General features: G+C 44.8%; 2 protein-coding genes and 1 pseudogene across 2 annotated transcripts; all 3 read right to left on the reverse strand.

The window, feature by feature from the left end:
* Positions 1 to 6,291: 6,291 nt before the first annotated feature.
* On the reverse strand, positions 6,292 to 7,404 carry LOC113446248 (actin-like). Its single transcript, XM_026715807.2, has one exon. It carries the CDS (start codon positions 7,402 to 7,404, stop codon positions 6,292 to 6,294), a length of 1,113 nt encoding a protein of 370 aa, XP_026571592.1.
* Positions 7,405 to 9,792: 2,388 nt separating this feature from the next.
* Positions 9,793 to 10,956, reverse strand: LOC113446233 (actin-related protein T2-like). Its single transcript, XM_026715778.2, has one exon. It carries the CDS (start codon positions 10,954 to 10,956, stop codon positions 9,793 to 9,795), a length of 1,164 nt encoding a protein of 387 aa, XP_026571563.1.
* A 1,432-nt stretch (positions 10,957 to 12,388) lies between these two features.
* Positions 12,389 to 13,522, reverse strand: LOC113446238 (actin-1 pseudogene; annotated as a pseudogene).
* Between the last annotated feature and the right edge of the window lie 6,693 nt (positions 13,523 to 20,215).

The raw sequence follows: 20,215 nt of genomic DNA on the forward strand, positions 1-20,215 counted from the left end.
TTATCTTCCTTCTTTATTCTTTAAACCAGATCTGGTAAAAACATCCCTTCCCTTCCACCGATGGATATTTAGGATTCCAGAAAGGACAACTGCAACCAGACTGCCTTCCATAGAAGACCTGTATATTGTGTGGGTCAGGAGGGCTGGGAAGATATCCACAGACCCCTCACATCCTGGACATAAACCTTTTCAGTTCGTACCCCAGGGCACCGCTGTAGGGCATTGCATGCCAAAACAACTAGACACAAGGACAATTTTTCCCCTCCTGCCATCAATCTTTGCTGAATACCTAATTCCCACAGGACTCTCTTATGTCTATTTACCCATGTGGTATGGCTGTAGTATTATTATTATTATCCTTTTCATCTTCTCTACTACCACCTCTTATTGATTCCCTTATTATGCTTAGTATTACTCTGTTTTTTTTTTGCACGTACACTGAGAGCTTCTGCATTTGACACAAATTCCTTGTGTGTCTGATCATATTTGGCCAAATAAGGCTATTCTATTCTCTATTCTCTTCTTTCCTACTTTTTCCTATTCTATTCTATTTTCTGTTCAATTTTCTACTTTCTATTCTATTCTCTATCCTATTCTCTATTCTATTCTATATCCACTATTTTATTCTCTATTCTATTCTATTTTCTATTCTATTCTATTTTCTATTCTTCTATTCTATATTCTGTTCTTCTAGTCCATATTTTATTCTATTTTCTAGTCTTCTATTCTATTCTATTTTCTATCCTATCCTATTCTATTTTCTATTCTTCTATTTTATTCACTATTTTCTATTCACTATTCTTCTATTCACTATGCTTTATTCTCTCTCCTCTTCTCTTCTCTTCTCTTCTCTTCCCTTCCCTTCCCTTCCCTTCCCTTCCCTTCTCTTCTACTTTCCCATTCATGTTATCCTGTTTTGGTCCTGCTTGTTCTTCATTTATAGGGGTGGAAAGTCATTTACCAGCTAACTTTGTGCATCCCAGCTCAGCTGGTAGATTCCTGGGTGCCTCAAACATGCCTCACAACCAAATCCATTCTGGCATCTTGTCAACGGAAGTGAGACAGAGAGCTCAATTTCCCCAAATCGTAAAGTTAAATAGAGTGAACAGGAAAGTTTCTTAAAAGTAATTGAGTGAGATTGCCCATGTGGCTGCTTTTAAACGCCTTAAAACGTAAGAGGCTCCTATTTGCAGTTGGAAACAGATCTTTATACCATTGTGGAATAATGTTGCAGTAATGGAATCAAATGGCCTGTAAAAATCCAGATTTCCTTTTAATGAAATGGTTATTAGTTGCTTTAAAAACAACCCTATCTTGGTCATAAACCCTCTCTTGGTCTTTCTTGAAGCATCCAGTAGGTGAAACAATAAAATTTATCTCTCTTCTCTCTTTTTTAAATGGAAATGGGTCGTTTTAATTTTTTTGCTGGCTTCTGCAGCTTCTTAACAATGACCAAAGTTGTTTGTTTATAGTCTTCTTCCAGGAAGCCCCCAAATGAGCTGTGGACCTCAGACCCCAGGTCTCCCTTCCAAGTACTGCTGAGGACTCGCCCTGCATAGCCTTCAAACCCAACAGAGCTTAGCCAGATGTTGCCACCTCAAATTGGTTTGCTACAAATTCCAATAATTATAAGAGTGAGACGGGGCCACCTCCGAAGCTGAAAAGTGCTTTCCTGGAGAAATTTTGAAATGAATCTGGCAGCATCTTAAGAGCTCTCAAGCCTCACTTTGAGAATAATATTTCCTTTTTCTACCTGTCAGGAAAGAGTCTGGGATGAGAGGGTTCTTTGGGGCAATCAAAAATTAATAGGTTCATTTTTCTTGTTCAAGGCGGATGCATCAATTGTTGACTTAATCAATCTGTTCTGGATAGGCACACCCGTGTCAATCAATTCGGCTGGATTTGCAATGACTTGATAAAGCGTTAAAATTAAAAGGTTGGATTAGAGTAGGGTAGAGCATAGAAAAACTCACAGTAGTGCGAGATCAGAAGAAGAGGAGAAGCCTTTGCCAATAGAATGACCGAGAGTCGGACACAACTGAATGGATAACGTCATCATCCTCTAAAAACTCTTTTAAGATATGAGGATTTGAACTCCCAGAATTCCCCAGATATAGTCGTGGCTGGGGGATTCTGGGAATTGAAGTCTTAAAGTCGCTAAGATTGAGAAAGACTAGACTAGATGATCTGAAAAGTTTCTCATAGATTCTATGATTCTGCCTTCGTTATTTTGCACCCAATTCTTCCAAGGGTCAATTTCCCCTTCGGTTATTCTCTCCCTGAGTTGAGCTAGCAAATACACACACACACACACACAATTAGACAATCAAAAGAGTTGGACAGCAAAATTCCATCACGACAACGCAGCCTAATGAAAAGCAATTTTAAACCATGCATAACGTACTAATGACAACTTACCCCATATACGATGAAATGATCAATAATTAACTTACCCTGGGCAAGGCTGAAGTAGGAATTGGCTCTTTTAAAACCTGCCACACGGCAACACCACTGGTGAAATTGCCATATTAGACACAGAATTCAGAAAGTTTTCAAAAGGCAGCTTACCTTTGACTTTGAACCCATTGCTTTCTCCGTTCCCCCTACCTCGCAGGGTTGTTGTTATTGGGGAAAGAAACATTGCCAGAAAAAGACCATGTGCACCAGTTTTATCCCAATCCTTTTTAGATTCACCCTTTTGTGTGCCTTTCACCCTTTCCCTGATATATTTCATTTTTTATACGTTATATTCTCGCCGTTGGTACCTTTCATGCCCTCTGCCTTATAAACATATATTTATTATATGCATATGTTTAGCAGTTTATGTGGCTATTACATACCCATTTCCTGCCCATTCTATTTTTATGTCTGTTCCTAAAAACAAAAGCCCATCCTCTTAATGTTGGTTGATGACTGTAATAATAATGGATTAATTGACTGATTGGGAGCCATCATCCCTGCAGCCAAATATTTATGAGATGGACTGCAGTTATTTCTGGTACCCGAAGCTGAACAATCAAATAGCCAGGTGTGTGAGCTGCTGCTGATAAAAATCAGGAATAAAATCAGTTTTAATTGTAAGCCACCCCAGGCAAAAACATAAGATGGGTGGCTGTATGAATAGATAGAATAGAAAGGATTGATAGAGAGAAAGGATAGATAGATAGATAGATAGATAGATAGATAGATAGATAGATAGATAGATAGATAGATAGGAGAAAGAGAGAGAAATGGATGGATGGATAGATAGATGTATAAATAGATGGATAGTTAGGGATAGATGGATGGATAGATGGATGGTTAGAAAGATGGTTAGATAGGTATAGATAGGGCTAGATTGATAGATAAGATAGATTTATAAGATAGATTAGATAGATAGATAGATAGATAGATAGATAGATAGATAGATAGATAGATAGGATAAAGCTACCTGTATGTTCATGGAGAGGTCCTCATTTCCAGAATGGATCCTTTCTGTCGTGCAGCTGGGTCCACGTTGCCTCTTGCGCTCTGCAGATGTTGGTTAGTCCATCTCCTGGCCTTCTCCCTTGGGCCACTGTCCATGACATTAAACCCAGTTCCCTAGGACATAGAATCGTAGGCTTGAAAGGGACCTCAGAGGTTTTCTAGTCCAACCCGCTGCTCAAGGTAGGGGACTTTATATCATCCCAATTAAATTACTGTCCAGTCTTGAAAGCCTCCAGTTCGTGGCTTAATTTCTGCAACCCCCAGAAATGCTGTCTGAATCTGGCTGCCATTTGGATTTATGGAGTCATCCAGCTGGGGGCCTTCCAATTTGGCTTGCCCAGTTGAAACAAACCAGGTTTGTTTGTGGTTGGGGTTGCAAACAAGGTCCACAAATGTGGCTAGTTGATTATTTTGACCTGTAAAACATTTTGAGGCCTTCAGTTTCCCCCCGCCATAAGGTGTCCAGGAGGCCAAAATGGCACTATTTGAGCACATCTTAAAGGCACATTCGGAAAACCAGGTGGGTTTTCTCTCCTGGAGGCTTTGACTGCCATCTTCCAGGAAGAGCTTCTTAACTCTGGGTTTGCGGTTTCATTTGAATGGCTGGTGAAGCTTGACACCCTCTAACCAGCTAGGATGGCAGCGGATCCTTTTCCTCCTCACGACTACACTCCAGGTGAGAGCTTTCCCAACCAAAGCCATTTTCTAGGTGGCCAAGGACTTCAACTCCCACAATGCCACAGTCAGCATGGCCATGGATGAGAATTCTGGGAGTTGAAGTCCTGAGGCTTGGAGAGGGGTCTCTGTTGTGACTAGGCCCGAAAAGGCCTCAGTTCCAGAAGTGATGGCAGCTGCCCTCTTCAAGTCCCAGAGGCCTCCCTTATTTGTTAAAGGCCATTTTAGGCCTCAGATTTTAACGCCATTTGGGTAAATGGTTGTGTAAAAGGTACCTCCTCGCCCAATGGACAAGATTGTAAAAAGTACCTCAGGTACTTTTACATTTACGCCATTTGCGTAGAAGTACGTAATTTGCGTAAGTCACATCCCCTTTGTGTAAGTGGAAGTTGCTTGCTGCAAATGACAATTTATATACATTTATATGAATTTAAACGACCATTTTATAAATTTATATGCAAATGGCATGTAAAGTTACATCCACTTAAGCTTTTTATGCAAATTGGAGATTCAAAAGCAGATTATTACCCTTTAATAAATTTATTGGGGGTGTGTGTGGGGGTTGATCATACTAAAGCTCAAAAAAACCACCAGCCATCTTAACAAACCACTTACCACACGCATCTGGGTGTGTTCATTTTCTAAACCCGCCCAAACCCCAACTTTAGCAGGCAGCGTAAAATAAAAACGAAACATGGAGGATCTGCAGTTAATTTAGTTTCTCTCCCCCTGTGCAAAATCAAGAGAATTGCATCCTTCTGTCTGCATTAGCTGGGATTTCTGTGCAAAATTCCACAATTGGGTCCAATTTCCAAGGCGGTGTGTTTTATGTTTGTCTCCCGCATTAAGCGATTGGTGCAGGAGTCAAGCCCTTTGTGTTCCTGTAAATCCTGCTCATATGGAAGTCAGCGAGCTGTAAAATACTTACACAAACTACAGTTGTATCGCATTTGTTTATGGGTTTTCAGCAGGCTGCCAGAGAGGGGAAAAAAAACAAAATAAATAATAATAATAAATAAAACAGGACCGAGAGGAATGGCAGCTGAATCGGATTCTTAACAGCTCTCTAAATATGCACTGATTATTTGTTTGGCTGCAATATTTGTAGCCATCTGCTAGTCTAGTGCATGCAAGCCAGCGGAAGGGAACAGGGAATCAAAAATAAAGACAACACAGAAATGAAACAATATAGAAAATGTCACTTTGTCAATGTCAATTTGTCCACTTTGATCCTTTCTGCTTTGCAATGGCGGGTTCATTATGGAGTTGACATGTGTCAGCGGATTTCACCCCCCAACCTGGCATTTTCCTCCAAGGGAAATCTAGAAATTTCAGAATTGGGAAACCGTTTATAGCTCCTGCGAATTTCAATTTACCCCTGGAGTAGATCCATTCAGAACTTTACTCCGAGAGAATCTAACTTACTTACTTACTTACTTACTTCCCTTTCATTTTCCTTTCCTTCCATCTTCCTTCCTTCCTTTTCATCTTCCTTCCTTTTCCTTTTTCCTTCCTTCCCCCTTCACTTTTCTTTCTTTTTTCCTTCCTTCCCATTCATTTTTCCTTCTATTCTTTCCTTCCTTTCCTCCTCCCTCCCTTCCCTTTCATTTTCCTTTCCTCCCTTCATCTTCCTTTCTTCCTTCCCTTCCTTCCTTTTCATCTCCCTCCCTCCCTCATCTATCTATCTATCTATCTATCTATCTATCTATCTATCTATCTATCTATCTATCTATCTATCTATCTTAGATCATCTCTACCACCCACCCTTCAACACTGGCATACTTTTGTGTAATCTTCTACCTGTTTATGGCAAGTGGCAAAAGGCTTACGGGCCTCGAAGTAAAAATTCCCTTGGTTGCTCCTGCACTGAACATCTGGCGGCTTCCCGCTCTTACTGACATCAACTCTCCCCCTCCCACAACATACATTAAAACAGGGGTCGTCCAAATACAGCCCACAAGGCTTCTTTCTTTGCCTCTCCCATAAAGGAACTTTTGTTGCCACGCTGCAAAAAATACCACAAGGCACGGATTTCTTTGTGGAAAGGTTTACTAGCCCCTCGCCAGCATTTCCAATCAAAAAATTTTTGGAGGGTGGGATGAGGAGGGGTGGGCACGGCGGCTTTCATAACTGGCCCATTTATTCTTCTCAGAAGCATTTCTTCTGCAGCACCGTGGAGCCAACCTCTCTGTATTCTTGCTGCGTGACCCACATGTTCTTAAACGAAGGCAAGCTGGTGAGCACCGACGCGCCAATCCACACGGAATGTATTCGGTTTGCTGGGGCTTCCAGCTTGGCCGGCAGGCCGTGAGGGCCTAGGCTTCTTAGCTCTTTGAGAAGACGTTCGCTGAGACCTGGAAAGAGGGTGGATCCTCCCGCTACGATAAGGCTTCTCCAGAGGTCCTGGTGGATGCTTCCTTCACATTTGGAGATGCTCTCGGAGATCATTTGGTGAATACCCGGCGCCGTAACTCCAGCATCCGTTGGGTTGAAGAGGGATTCAGGAGCACGGAAGAGCTGGTCCCCGATCTCCACAGGCGTGCCGTCAGGGAGGGTGTATCTGCGGACGGACGCTCTGTCTTTTGGGCGACTTGAATCCAGAGCCACGTAGCACAAGTTCTCCTTGATGTTCTTCACAATCTCCTTCTCAGCGGAGCTCAGGAAGTTGTGCCCGCTCTCCAGCAGGAGAGTGGAGAGATACCTGGTGATATCCCGCCCCGCAAAATTCATCCTGGAGATGGCATGGAGCAAGCAGTGGCCTTTGTAGATGGGTACGGTCAACGTGACGCCGGCGCCGCTATCTAAAACCAACCCCGTGGTGCGGCCAGCGGCGTACAAGGCCATCAAAGCCTGAAGGCCTACAAACATAGCCGGAACCTGGAAATGCTCAAACATGATCTCCGTCATCTTCTCTCGGTTTGCCGTTGGGTTCATAGGTGCTTCGGTCAACAACACCGGCCTCTCCTTGGCTCTTAGTTTGAGTCCATGCCTGTAGATGTATCTCCAGATCTTCTCCATGTCATCCCAAGAAGTCACTATCCCATGCTCCACTGGGTATTTAAAAGATAAGATTCCTCTCTTGGCTTGGGCTTCTTTGCCGACATAACACGTTCTCTGAACAGGGCCAAACATGATCGCCCGAGTCTTTGGGTAGCCGACAACTGTTGCCACCATGGTCCTAGGGGCCTCCTCCCCAGAGAAACCCGCTTTGCAGAGTCCTGACCCATTGTCAATAATGACCGCGGTTTTCAACTGAGACATCTTCAATCCGACGAGCGGAATTTGCAATGACTCTTTTTCCTCACTCTTCTAAGTAGGATGGAACGTTGCCTCCATCTAGGTTCTGGATTCTTAAGAGATCACAAATGGGTTTCCTTCTCCCTTTTCAAAACTGGCTTCTCGTATTATGTACGGGTGACGTGTATTTCTGGAAACAAGGTCTTCTCCGAATAGTCAAGACTTGTCTTGGAGAGATTGCAAGCATCCAACCGCGGGATGTTCAGAGATAATTGTTATGACTGGTTGTCTTTCTGAATCAGGCTCAACGAAAGAGGTTTCCGGTGGCCGAGGATGTTGGACACCATGATGCTTCTTGCTTTCAGATCCTAGAAATGAGCTCACTGGTTTCAATTTCTTCACAATTGCTCCTCTGTGGTGTTAAGTTTGGATGGTGGTCTTCTCTGTTAAATTTTTGCAGATGTTTCATAAGCTTTCAGTTTGATTTTCAGTGGTCAGCCAATGGAGAGCACCTTGAGGTTGACATCAGAAAAATGCTATGACATCAAAAGAGAACAATGGAAGTGCTAAGATGGGCCCAGTATATTGATGGCCACCTTGGTTAACCTCTGGATAGACAACTGAGAAACCAAATGAAAATAAAAATCAGTAATAGCAAGATTACTGGTGAATTCTAGGTGTTTCTCCATCAATAACGGCAACCCAAGCCCCCAAATTATATGGAATTTTAATCTGAATTGATAGCAGGTTGCAGCATTGACTGTTCCTTGAAGAGCCATCAACATCTAAAATATTATTTAGGTAAGGACGAATCTAACCCTGCGGGCAAGAAGCAAACTACTCCAGAAAGAATTGATAAAAAATTAATATTTGTAGCTCAGGGTTGAAATGAAGGGTCCTTGGTGCTCCCTGAGCTTGGTTTTTGTACTTGCAGATGTTTCATTACCAAACTAGGTAACATCATCAGTGCTAGAGTAAGAGTTGGGTTTGCTCTCAGTTTATATTCTACCGGTTTGCCCTTCAGGTGGCCTTGGAGGTTCTCCTTCCCCAGTGGCAGTTGGTTGGGCCGTTTATTCTTAGCTTGACTGGCAGTTTCTTGATTGGGGTATTGTTTGCTTCTTGACTGATGGTCTGATCTTAAATTTTGGACTTCATCTATGCTCGTTTTTCTGTTGATTGCTGGTGGGGAGGTCTTTTTGTTCCCATTTTGGTCGTCGATTGTGTCTTCTGCACAGTATGTAGCTATTGTTTAAGCCTGCGTGTCTGTTGATGGCTAAATCTGTCAGATAGCCAGGCTTTTAGAAATTCTCCAGCGTTTTTGGATCTGGCTTGGTCTTGGATGGTTCCAACTGAACTTATGGTGAACCCAGTCCATACGCTGTGAAATTAAAGAGTTTTTGTCATGACTTCTCACTGCTAGTTAGTGTTAATCGATGTGTTCTGCTAATAATCTTGTGCTTGTTTGTCTTAACTTGTGGCTGTTGGGGTCTCATGATACTATTTGTTGTAGATGACTCCTGTTTTTTCCTTTGGGGATTACTACTGAGAAACTCCAGACCCCGGGCTGGTTTTTGCTGCTTTTCCTTATTCAATTACCTAAATCTGTGTATAAATATTGGTTGGGAATGGTGAGAAGGTGAGTGAACTGTTAGTGGAGAAGGTGGCTTAGAAGGTATTGCTCTTGAGACAGGACAAAGACCGAGAAACTTAAAAAAACCTTGTTTTAATTTTGTTTGGCATTAGACGGCATCAGACAGGCTCCCAGGATTCTATTATTAAACCCTACAATAATAACTGGTATTCTCAAAACCTTTAAAGCTTTTGTTGTCTGAACTTGCCTACAGGAAGAGTGGATGGGATGGGTTGGGGCTACAGGAAGACAGTCCAAAGTTAGAAGAAACTGGACAGATGAATGGTATGGGGCCTCCTGTTTGAGCAGAGCGGGATGGACTAGATCTAAAACCCCGAAGGCCAGGCAAGGAAGAATGGATGGAAACTGAACAAGGAGAGATTCAACCTGGAAATAAGGAGAAACTTTCTGAGAGTGAGAACAATCAACAATCAACCAATGGAACAGAAGTTGCCCTCGGAAGTTGTGGGAGCACCATCACTTGAGACTTTCAAGAAGAGATTGGACTCCCATCTGTCAGAAATGGTGTAGGGTCTCCTGCTTGGGGAGGGGAGTTGGACTAGATGACCTACAAGGTCCCTTCCAACTCTGGTTATCTGCTATCTGTTAAGATCTCCAAGCAGGAAGTACATCAAATCCAGATAGTTTCTCAGGCTTTAAAATCAATTATTTATTTAACCTTTTGGGGGAAAAGGTGGAAACGCTTGCTATTTTTTCTTCTTTCTTTGAATTGCCTTCAGCTCTGAGCCCAAAACAGGAGACATTTTCCCGTTCCCCCTTCCTCAATAGCACCGTCGGTGGACAATATTTGGCCCATATTCTCGGTAGTCGGCAGCCGTCACCCACATCTGTTTGAAGGTGCTCAAGGAGGTGATGATCGACGCCCCGATCCATGCCGAGAACCACCGGTCTGGGGGAGCAATGACCTTGAGGGGGACGCCTTGCGGGGCTTCTGCTTCCAGGCCTTTGAACATCCGTTCGTCCAAACCTGGGAAAAGAGAGGACCCTCCCGAGATCAGCACATTGGAATACAGCACGTTACGGATGGTGGGGTCGCATTTCTTGATGCTGTGGGCGACGAGTTTGTGGAGGCCCTGGCCCTTGTGGTTGACGTTGCTCGGAGTGAAGAGGATCTCCGGGGCCAGGTAAAGGGGGTCCCCAATCTGGATCCGGTTGCCGTCAGGAAGCTTATATTCTTTGGGGAGCTCTTCGGAGGGCTTGCTCTCTCGGTGGTGGGCATCCAAGGCCACAAAACACAGCTTGACCTTGATGTCCTCCACAACGGTGTTGGCTTCCGGGAAGTTCCAGAAGTACTGCCTGTTTTCCAGAAGAAGTTCTCTCAGGAACTGGGTGATGTCTCGGCCCCCCAGGCCCAGCTGGCAAACGGCGTGTGGGAGACAGTATCCCTCATACACCGGGACGGCGTGGCTGACACCAAACCCACAATCAATGACAATCCCCGTGTAACGCGCAGAAGCGTAGAGGGAGAGGATGGCCTGGATGGAGAGATAGAAAGCCGGGACCTTGAAATATTCAAACATCAGCTGGGTGAGCTTGGCTCGGTCCTCTTTGGGGTTCAGCGGAGATTCCGACATCAGCAGAGGTCTCTCGAAGGCCTTCACCCCCAACCCTTTGTCGTAGATGTACTTCCAGATGGTCTCCATCTCGTCCCAGGAAGTGATGACGCCCGCTTCGATGGGATAGGTCAACGAGAGGACGTCTTGTCTATTCTGGGCTTCAAATCCCACGTAGCATTCTTTCTGTTTAGCCTTGGAAAGAGGCAACTTGCTTCTGGGGTAACCAAGGACGGTGGCCATGACGTGCCGTGGGTTAATTTCTCCAGAAATTCCCGATTTGCAAAGCCCGGAGCCATTGTCAATGATCACAGCTTGGGAGCTGGAAATTCGAGTCTTGGGAGCTGAAGATGCGAAGCCCTCTCGGCCCATTTCGGGATAACGTCTATCTGTTCAGCACCTGGCCATCGGAGTGCTAGGAGACTCCGAGATGTACCTTTGAGTGTTTCCTGGGAATGAAAACACTTTATCAGTCTGAAAACAACAACCAAAAAACCTCCACAGTCTCTCCCATTTGAGAAAATTGGAAAAATGGTCCATAGTCATGACTTCACAATGAATGAGGTCCTGTCTAACAATTGTTGAGTTGTCTCTAGGAGACCAGAAAGTTCAAGAGATCCTTCAAAGCCACTTTGATAAAGATTTCAAGTCTTCTCTCAGTCAAAATTCACTATCTTGGATGTTCTTCAGAAATTTCAAGATCTGCTATCTTGGATGTTCTTCAGAGATTTCAAGATCCGCTATCTTGGATGTTCTTCAGAGATTTTGAGATCCGCTATCTTGGATGTTCTTCAGAGAGGTTCTTCAAATATTTAGGATGGAACCAGAAAGTTCAAGAGGTATGTCAGAGATACTTCGATAAAGACAAAGAGGCTTTCGCCTTTTCTCCTTGACAAGATCCACTATCTTGACCAGAGGATGGTCTTCAGATATTTAACATGAGCTCTTCCACAAATGCAAAATAAAGTCCAAAACATATCAAGAACATAAGGCTATCTTCTCGTCTCTGTCTCCATCCCTGCTATTTCAGTTGTTGGGTTTCTTAGAATACAGAACAATAGGATTGGAAGGCCCCTTCTAGTTCATGCTCTTAATCAAGCAGGAGTCCCTCTACCCTTCTCTTCTTGCAATACAAAATTGCAAAAAAAAATTGGAATGACCACTAAGGGGCCTCCAAGAGATCAGAGGTGTCTTTCCTTGTTGCTGCCCCCCTACTGGTGATCAGGAGGGTTGCACCCTGTGTTGGAAAAGCACTAGATTTACAGAGCTGTTCACGGTAGGAAGCAAAAATAAGTGAAAACTCTATAAAATGCATTTTATTTTTTTTGTCTCAGATCAATTTGGTAAGAAGGGAGGAAATTAAGTCGGCCCTCCTTCTGCCCAACTTTTGTTTATTTTCAGGAGCCTAATTTATCAACGCCCACCTACCAACCTGTCTTGTCTCTTTGGCCCTCCCCACCTCAGCATTTTCAGTCGTCGTGGGAAGCAAGTCCATCCTATCTCTTTATTAAGCAAGGACAGCAAAATAGGGCTTCTGAAGAACAAAGGACAATGAAGAAAATGCAGCGTGGTCCTTACATCTGTGACTCCATCATTTATTTACTGACCTTTCTAGCCAGTCCACACACCCAAAGGCAGATTTCATATATACAGTACATATAAATACAGACATATGAGAAATCTGTCTTTGGATAGACAACAACAGAAGTTCAAAGAATTATGTGTCATCCATGAACGTTCTATGTCCTGATAATTATTTGAACTTCCACTGTCCTAACTCATTGACCAAGGGAAACGATTCTTCCTAAAAACATTTCCGGTGCACCACGCTAGGTCCAAATTCTTGGTAGTCGTTCAAGGTGACCCACATCTGCCTGAACGCTGTTAAGCAAGTCAATATGGAGGCCCCGATCCACACGCAGTACTTCCTTTCCGGAGGAGCGATGATCCTCACCGATATCCCCAGAGGGACCTGAAGTTGCATCTCCTGAAGGATGCGCTCATCTAGCCCGCAGAACAACGTTGATCCGCCCGAAAGGAGAATATTGCCGTAAAGATCTCGCCGGACGTCGATGTCACATTTCATGATGCTGTTGAAGACCATCCGGTGGACGCCCGGCGCATCAATGCCGATGTCGGTGGGGGCGAAAAGGGCCTCAGGAGCGCGGAAGAGTTGGCTCCCAATTTGGATGACATTGCCGTCGGGTAATTTGTACTCTCTGAGAAGGTACTCCAGCTTAGTTTTCATTTCTTGGATGGGATCCAATGCGACATAACACAGCTTCTCCTTGATGTCCTTCACAATTTCTCTTTCGGCTGTGCTGACGAAGGAATGCCCGCTCTCCAGAAGGAGCCTCATGAAGTATTCTGTGATGTCCCTCCCGGCCACGTCCAACCTGGAGACCGCGTGGGGTAAGCAGTACCCTTCGTAGATGGGAACTGTGTGGGTGACCCCATCGCCACTGTCCATGACTATGCCGGTGGTACGTGCTGATGCATAGAGTGCCAAGGTGGCTTGGACGGCTACGTACATCGCTGGGACTTTGAAGTTCTCGAACATAATCTGAGTCATCCTCTCCCGATTCTGGAGGGGATTCAGAGGGGCTTCGGTCAGCAACACGGGCCTCTCACTGGACTTGAGCCTCAACTCGCAGTCATAAACGTGCCTCCAGATCCGTTCCATGTCATCCCAGGAGGTCACAATGCCGTGATCGATGGGATAATTCAAGGATAAAACACCGCGTTTGGACTGAGCTTCTTCCCCAATGTAATATTCTTTCTGACCTGCGCCAAGCATGGTGGCTTTGGCTTTTGAACGGCCCACGATGGCTGTGATGACGGACCTTGGGGCGCTATCGCCAGCAATGCCAGCCTTGCACAGTCCGGATCCATTATCAAAGATGACAGCTGGGATATCTAAAAATCTGGGATCGGACATTCCGTAGACTGTTTCCTTGCTCACCTGGAGAAATGGTCTGGATTGGAGGCCGCTTAGAATACTTGAAAGGTTCTAGAGCAGTGATGTCATACACGCTATTTCTTCAGGGGATACAGCTTGAGAAGCTAGAAATATGCTACTCCCAATGTTAACAGCACAATAACAGAGTCAGAAGGGACCTCAGAGATCTTCTAGTCCAACTCACTGCTCAAGAAGGAGACCCTATACCATTCTGGACAAACAGCTGTCCAATCTCTTCTTAAATCAGTGATGGAGTCCTCATAATTTCCGAAGGCAAGCCATTCCACCGATTAATTGTTCTCGCCATCAGGAAGTTCCTCCTTATTTCTAACCCATCTCTTTCTGATTGGTTTCCATCCATTGCTTGTTGTCCTTCACCGTCGATTAGGTGTTAACAAAATATAGTGGAACCTCATGCTCAACTGCATCAAAACTCGTCAAAAGTTGATACCGAACAATGATGTGAAAATATTGTCCCAATACTCGGCCTTTGTTTAGTACTCATTGTGCTGCTATAGGAAGAGTGGGAACAGCTGAGGGGAACGGACAGGAAGTCTGCCGTACTAAGAAAGTTTCTGTCATGGGAAAAGGGACAGACTGAAAGTTCTTCCTGGCTGGAACAAACGGTTACGTGGTAGGTTATGTGGTTTGTTTGAGGATTGTCCTTTTTAGTATGCATCGCAAACAATGCTGAGTAGCGGGATACCCACCGTAATGGTTGATGTCTGGATGAAGGCACTGCACCAATAATCTTCTGGGAAAAGGAGAACGTGAGAAGAAGAGTAGCCCAAAGAATGGAAAACATCAAGGATTCTGGGAAAGAAAAGATACGAGTTCAAGTAGAACCAGTATACTGCTTAGTCGCCCCGGGGCAGAAAGCTTTTTTTTTTCACTTTCTTCTGCTTGTATCCCGGATCAATGCAATTTACTTCCATGGCTGTTTTGGTGTTGCTGGGTTTTTTAAAAAAAAAAACCATTGAAACCAATGGCCCAGTTAATGAGAATCGCAAAGGGGAACTCATACCTGGTCTCAGGGTTATATTTTAACCGATTCTGCTTAGGGCTGTGAATGGAAAAAAAAAAATCCATCTGATCCTTGGGAGGAGGGAAAAAGAAGAGATGATATGTGATTTCCAGGGCTTTAATTCTAGGTTGTATTTTTTTTTTCCCTTTTATAACTATGTCGTGGAAAAATGCAGAAGATAGTGAGGTTGAAAGACCATACCAAACCATAATTGTATTAAATTTAATAAGGGCAGGAAATAAAATAATATGTGGATTAAATAAGGACGTGGAATAAAATAATAAGTGCATTAAATAAGGATGTGGAATAAAATAATAAGTGGATTAAATAAGGGTGGGAAATAAAATAATAGGTGGATTAAATAAGGGGAAATAAAATAATAAGGGGATTAAATAAGGACGTGGAATAAAATAATAAGTGCATTAAATAAGGATGTGGAATAAAACAATGTGCATTAAATAAAATAAGGATGTGGAATAAATAATAATAATGAATAATAATAATAATACTATACTTGTGGAATGAGAATACTTCAACCCCTAAATTTATTTGTAGTTCAATATCAAGTTATAGAGAGGTATAAACATCCGTTGCACAACAGATGGAAATATAGGAATGAAATTAATTATAGAAGGTTCAGGGCGGCGTGTTGAGTTTTGCCTGGTTTATCGTTTTATTTTACCTGTTATCGCATTTTTTAAAATTTCCAACGGATGGTTCTTCTCACCCTCACCTGCAGGCTGCGCTTCAGAAAATTACCCAGCCTGGGTGATGAACATAAACTAGGACCGGAATATTAAAAAGAAAAAGAAAAAAAGAGGCACCATTGAATCCATGTGAATGGTCTTGCAAGTCTATTTTAATTGCTTCCCTCCATAGCCTGAAGTTATGGGCAGCTTCAAAGAAAAGTTGGCCTTCAGTAACCGGCATCATTTTCCGGGGAAGCGGCCAAGGAGCCGCATTTCCTTCAAAGAAAGTAAGGACTCCGTGGAAAGACACGAGATCCGACTGGCCCTCCAAAAATCTTGCACCCTGAAATTTGGGGTCAGGTTCCAAGGAAAAGCTATCCAACTCCCCAAGTCTGATTTTTGAACCCAGGGAATTCTGCCTGCATCCTTCAAGATGTTATTAGTTTTCGGAGAAGCTTCTTGGACGTTTCCGTTGTTCCTCCTGCCTGTGTTCACGTCTTCGGCTCAGCGGGAAAGATTGGGGACGTCATCCTTGTTGGCGAAGCCGCCATGTTTCTGGAAGATTAACGGCCTCTCGGGTGGGTTCGGGTGATGCAGGGGTCCCCAACCTTGGCAACTTTAAGACTTGTGGACTTCAACTCCCAGACCTTTATTAAGTGAGCTTCATCCCATTTTACCACATTTTTTGCCACTGTTCTTAAGTGAATCACTGGAAAAGGGAGGGAGGGAGGGAGGATCTTTCCTTCCTTCCTTCCTCCCTCCCTCTCTTCTTCCCTCCCTTCTCCTGCTTTCTTCCCTCCTCCAACACTCCCTTCTTTCCTTCTCTTTCTCCTTCCTTCCTTCCCCTCTTTCTTTCCTTCCACCTCCCTCCCTCTCTTCTACCCCTTTCTTCCCTCCTTCTTTCTTCCCTTCCTTCTCTCCTTCCCTCCCTCCTTTCTTCCCACCCTTCCTTAAGTTCCTTTCTGTTTTTCCTCCTCCCTCCCTCCGTTCTCTGCCTCCCTCCTTCCTTCCTTTCCCTTTTTCTTTCCTCCCTCCTCCTTCCTTCCCTCCCACCCTCTTTTCCTTCCTTTCTTCCTCCCTCCCTTCTCCCCTTTCTTCCCTCCTTCTTCCCTCTCCCCTTCTTCCCTTCCTTCCTTTCCCTCTTTTTCCTCCTTCCTTCCTTCCCTTCCTCCTCCCCTCCCTCCTTCCCCTTCCTAATGACCTGTTTAGAAAAAAAATTAAGGGCTAAAACAGAATTCTCTGAATAGAGAACGAAATTGGGAACGTAGTGGTGGGGGGTGCAAGTGGAGGAACATTTATTTCTCTCTCCCACCCTACAAAAAAAACATCGACAGCAAAGGGGAAGAAAAAAAGAAGAAAAAAATAAGTTATAAAGCCCAGAATTAAAACGAAGACGGAGCCGTGGTTGGAAAAGGAAAGCGAGGGGTCCCTGGAGCCCAAACCTATAGCGTTATCCTTTTATGGGAAACTTAAATTGCTAACTTGGTAACTTGCAAATTCCCCCAGGCTCCCAGAGACAAGGCCATCTACTTCTTGAAACCCATTCCGTCCATCCCGCTATCTCTGGAGGGGAGCGTGGCTCTAATCACACCACGCAGGAAATAATAAAAAATCCTTTCTGCTCCAGATCAGCCAGCAAAGAGGTAAAACTCCAAGGAGCCCGGATTTAATTCCAGAGAATCGAGGAACAAACAGGGAAAAAAAAATAAAAATAAAAAATAAATGGCATTTGCAGCTGCATATATTTATGTCTCACTTTGGGAGGAAAGGATGAGGGTTTTTCTTCCTCCTTCGTTCCGACGTCGCGCAAAGCCCAAGATGGAATGCGATTTGAATACCACTCTTGGCTGACGATGTCCGTGTTTGTGAACAGTGCATTGAGGGAGGATCGGATACTCAGGCCCTCAAAAGAAAATCTAACGCTACTCCGGTTAGTCCTCGACGTAGCGCCACATTTGAGCCCAAAACCTCCGTTGCTAAGTGAGAACCCTTTCCTAAGCGGGTTTTGCCCTCATCTTATCACCTTTCTCACCTCAGTTGTCAAGTGAATCGCTGCCGTTGTTCAGTCATTAAGCGAATCCCGCTTGACTCGAAGGTCGCAAAAGGGTGATGGGGGGGTGTCATGCGGTTATGCCGCCGTCATAAATACGAGGAGGTTGCTGAGCGTCCGAATCCCGATCCCGCGATGGTCCTTTAAGGGTGAGGAACGGTCCTTAAAGTCCTTTTTCGTCAAGTGCCGTGGCAACTTCCAACGGTCACTAAATGAACAGTTGTCAGTCGAGGACTATCTGTACATGGAGAAGGCCACAAGGCTGGGGAAAAGGGAGCCGAATTTGGATCACGGGACTACGGGGAAAGGCTGCAACGGTCGTTAAAGGTGGAAAACGGTCAAAAGTCACTTTTTTCCCCTCAGGGCCTTTGTAATTGGACGCTAAACGAGCAGTCGTAAGGGTCAGGACTGCCTGTAGTGTACGGCGGGGGGAGATAGTATACCCTATAGCAGGGGTGTCCAACCTAGGCAACTTTAAGACTTGTGGACTTCAACTCCCAGAATTCCTCAGCCAGCAAAGCTGGCTGAGGAATTCTGGGAGTTGAAGTCCACAAGTCTTAAAGTTGCCAAGGTTGGACACCCCTGCCCTATAGGATGCTTCCCCCAGCCCCCCAGGCCTCCCCTACCTTATTAGGACCCCCCTTCTTCACCCTCCACCCTTTGGGGTCCCCCAGCCTCTCCCCCTCACTTTTCTGCCAACGAGATGCGAGGTTCCCTTTTCCTAGAGAGGCTACCTGGCAGGCAGGCAGTCCTATTGGTCCAGCGGGCGCTACTCCCGCCTTCCTGTAGGGGGCAGTCTCCTTTTTTTTTTTTTTTTTAAAGGAGGCTGCCAGAGCGGGAGGAACGCTCTGAGGTCACCTCTCTAGGCAATCGGAGCCTCTCCTCTCGCTGGCCAGGAGGCTACGCAGAAAGAGGGGTTGGGGGCTTCTGGGCCTGAGGAGAAGGCTGAGGCCTGCCAGGCCCTGGGGAGTGGGCAGCGGCCTTGGGCTCCCTTGAGGGGGCTGAGGGGCTGGGTAGGAAGCAGCGGGGAGACCCCGAGGGGCAGGAGGTGGGGTACAGGGCGCCTCAGTGGGTCTGGGGCCTTGGCTGGGCCTCCCAAGCCCTGAGGCGATTTCCTCCCCCTCCACCACCTCACCTGTGAGAGCATTTAACGGCCTCGTCAGGAAGAACAGCGCTGGAGGGGAGTCGCTAAGCGAGGCTCCATTATGGCCGTAACTCCAGGAGTTACCCAAAGTCACCTTGTAGGGGAGATGAACAGCATAGAAAATAGATAGATAGATAGATAGATAGATAGATAGATAGATAGATAGATAGATAGATAGATGTTTTCCTACAGTATCAAAAATACCACTCAATAAATAAACAGAAATAAGTTTGCCTATGCAATCAAAAACTTCTTTTCTTTTCCTTTTCCTTTCTTTTCTTTTCCTTTCCTTTCTTTCCCTTCCCTTTCCTCCCTGCCCCTCCCTTCTTCCTTTTCTTTCCTTTCTTTTCTTCCTTTTCCTTTCCTTCCCCCTTTCCTTTCCCTCTTTCCCTCCTTTCCTTTCCTTCCTCCCTCCCTTCTCCTCACCTACTTTCCCTTTCCTTCTGTGCTCTTCTTCCTCCCTCCTTCCCTTCCCTTCCCTTCCCTCCCATCTTCCTTTCCTTTCCTTTCCTTTCCTTTCCTTTCCTTTCCTTTCCTTTCTTTCCTTTTCTTTTCTTCTCCTTTCCTTCCCCTTCCTTCCCTTCCCTTCCATCTTCCTTTCCTTTCTTTTCCTTTCTTTTCCTTTCCTTTCCTTCCCTCCCAGCTTCTTTTCTTTTTTCTTTTCTTTCCTTTTTTCTTTCTTTTCCTTTCTTTTCCTTTCCTTTCCTTTCCTTTCCTCCCTTTCCCACCATGGGCCCTTTATAAACCCCAGCTCCTTCCAGTTTCAAAGTGGGGGGTGGGGTGGGAGGCAGAACCTGGGGAGAGCTTTTCCAAAGATGTTTACTTAGCCCTTTCTAAATATTTAAAATCTCCTGGCCAAATGAAAACCCAAACCATTAGCATCTCTCCTTCCTTGGACTGCTGGCTGAAGCTAAAACCTGCCTCTGTAAACAGGAACTGGAGAGCTTGCTACCATTTTCTGCAGGAGAGGCACTCATTGCAGAAACTGGACGGTGTCAGCAAGGCCATGGGCCTACCGGACGCTCTTCGGTTCGGAAGACCAGCTGGGAAGATACGTGTTAGCTTTGGGGGTGCTTCTGCGCCCCGACACTCATTCCCCCTCCCTCTGGGAGCAGTTGTAGATCTACTTCTTGGAAGAAGGCAAGTGGGAACTATTGGCCCTCAGCCCTCAGAAAACCTCCAGGCAATTTTCTTCACCATGGACAGCTTGGAAAAAGACCAATCTGAAGGAACCGAATTCCAGGTCAGTGCTTTTCCTTTTAAAAAAAAAAAAACCAAACATAGTTTTAACAAGCCTTTGTTGGCTTTCAGTGTGGTTTCTATTACCCAAAGCACCTTGACAACTTTTAAAGAGTTGGCAGGACTTCGACTCCCAGAATTCCCCAGCGACCAACGTTTTGAGAAACGGCTCTACCTGGCACGGAGCAGCAAAGGATGATTGACGGTCATAACACAAACGGTGACACACCCCAACCTATGCTTCCAGCTTGCCACCAAGAGAAGATCAGGGTAAATTTTAGCTTCTTCTTGGTGGCTCATGCTGGCTGGGGAATTCTGGGAGTTGAAGTCCACACATCATAGAACACAGAATCATAGGAGTGGAGATTGCCAAGGTTGATCTATCTATCTATCTATCACCCACATCTATCTATCATCCATCCATATCTATCTATCTATCTATCTATCTATCTATCTATCTATCTATCTATCTATCTATCTATCTATCTATCTATCTATCCATCCATCCATCTGTCCATCTATCCAT

Source organism: Pseudonaja textilis, chromosome 18 (assembly GCF_049901715.1).
Source record: "Pseudonaja textilis isolate UNSWEBS1 chromosome 18, rPseTex1.2, whole genome shotgun sequence".
Classification (NCBI taxonomy): domain Eukaryota; kingdom Metazoa; phylum Chordata; class Lepidosauria; order Squamata; family Elapidae; genus Pseudonaja; species Pseudonaja textilis.

Bases quoted from the DNA above. Each gene is read 5' to 3' on its own strand.
- LOC113446248 (XM_026715807.2), bottom strand. From the start codon at position 7,404: ATGTCTCAGTTGAAAACCGCGGTCATTATTGACAATGGGTCAGGACTC.
- LOC113446233 (XM_026715778.2), bottom strand. From the start codon at position 10,956: ATGGGCCGAGAGGGCTTCGCATCTTCAGCTCCCAAGACTCGAATTTCC.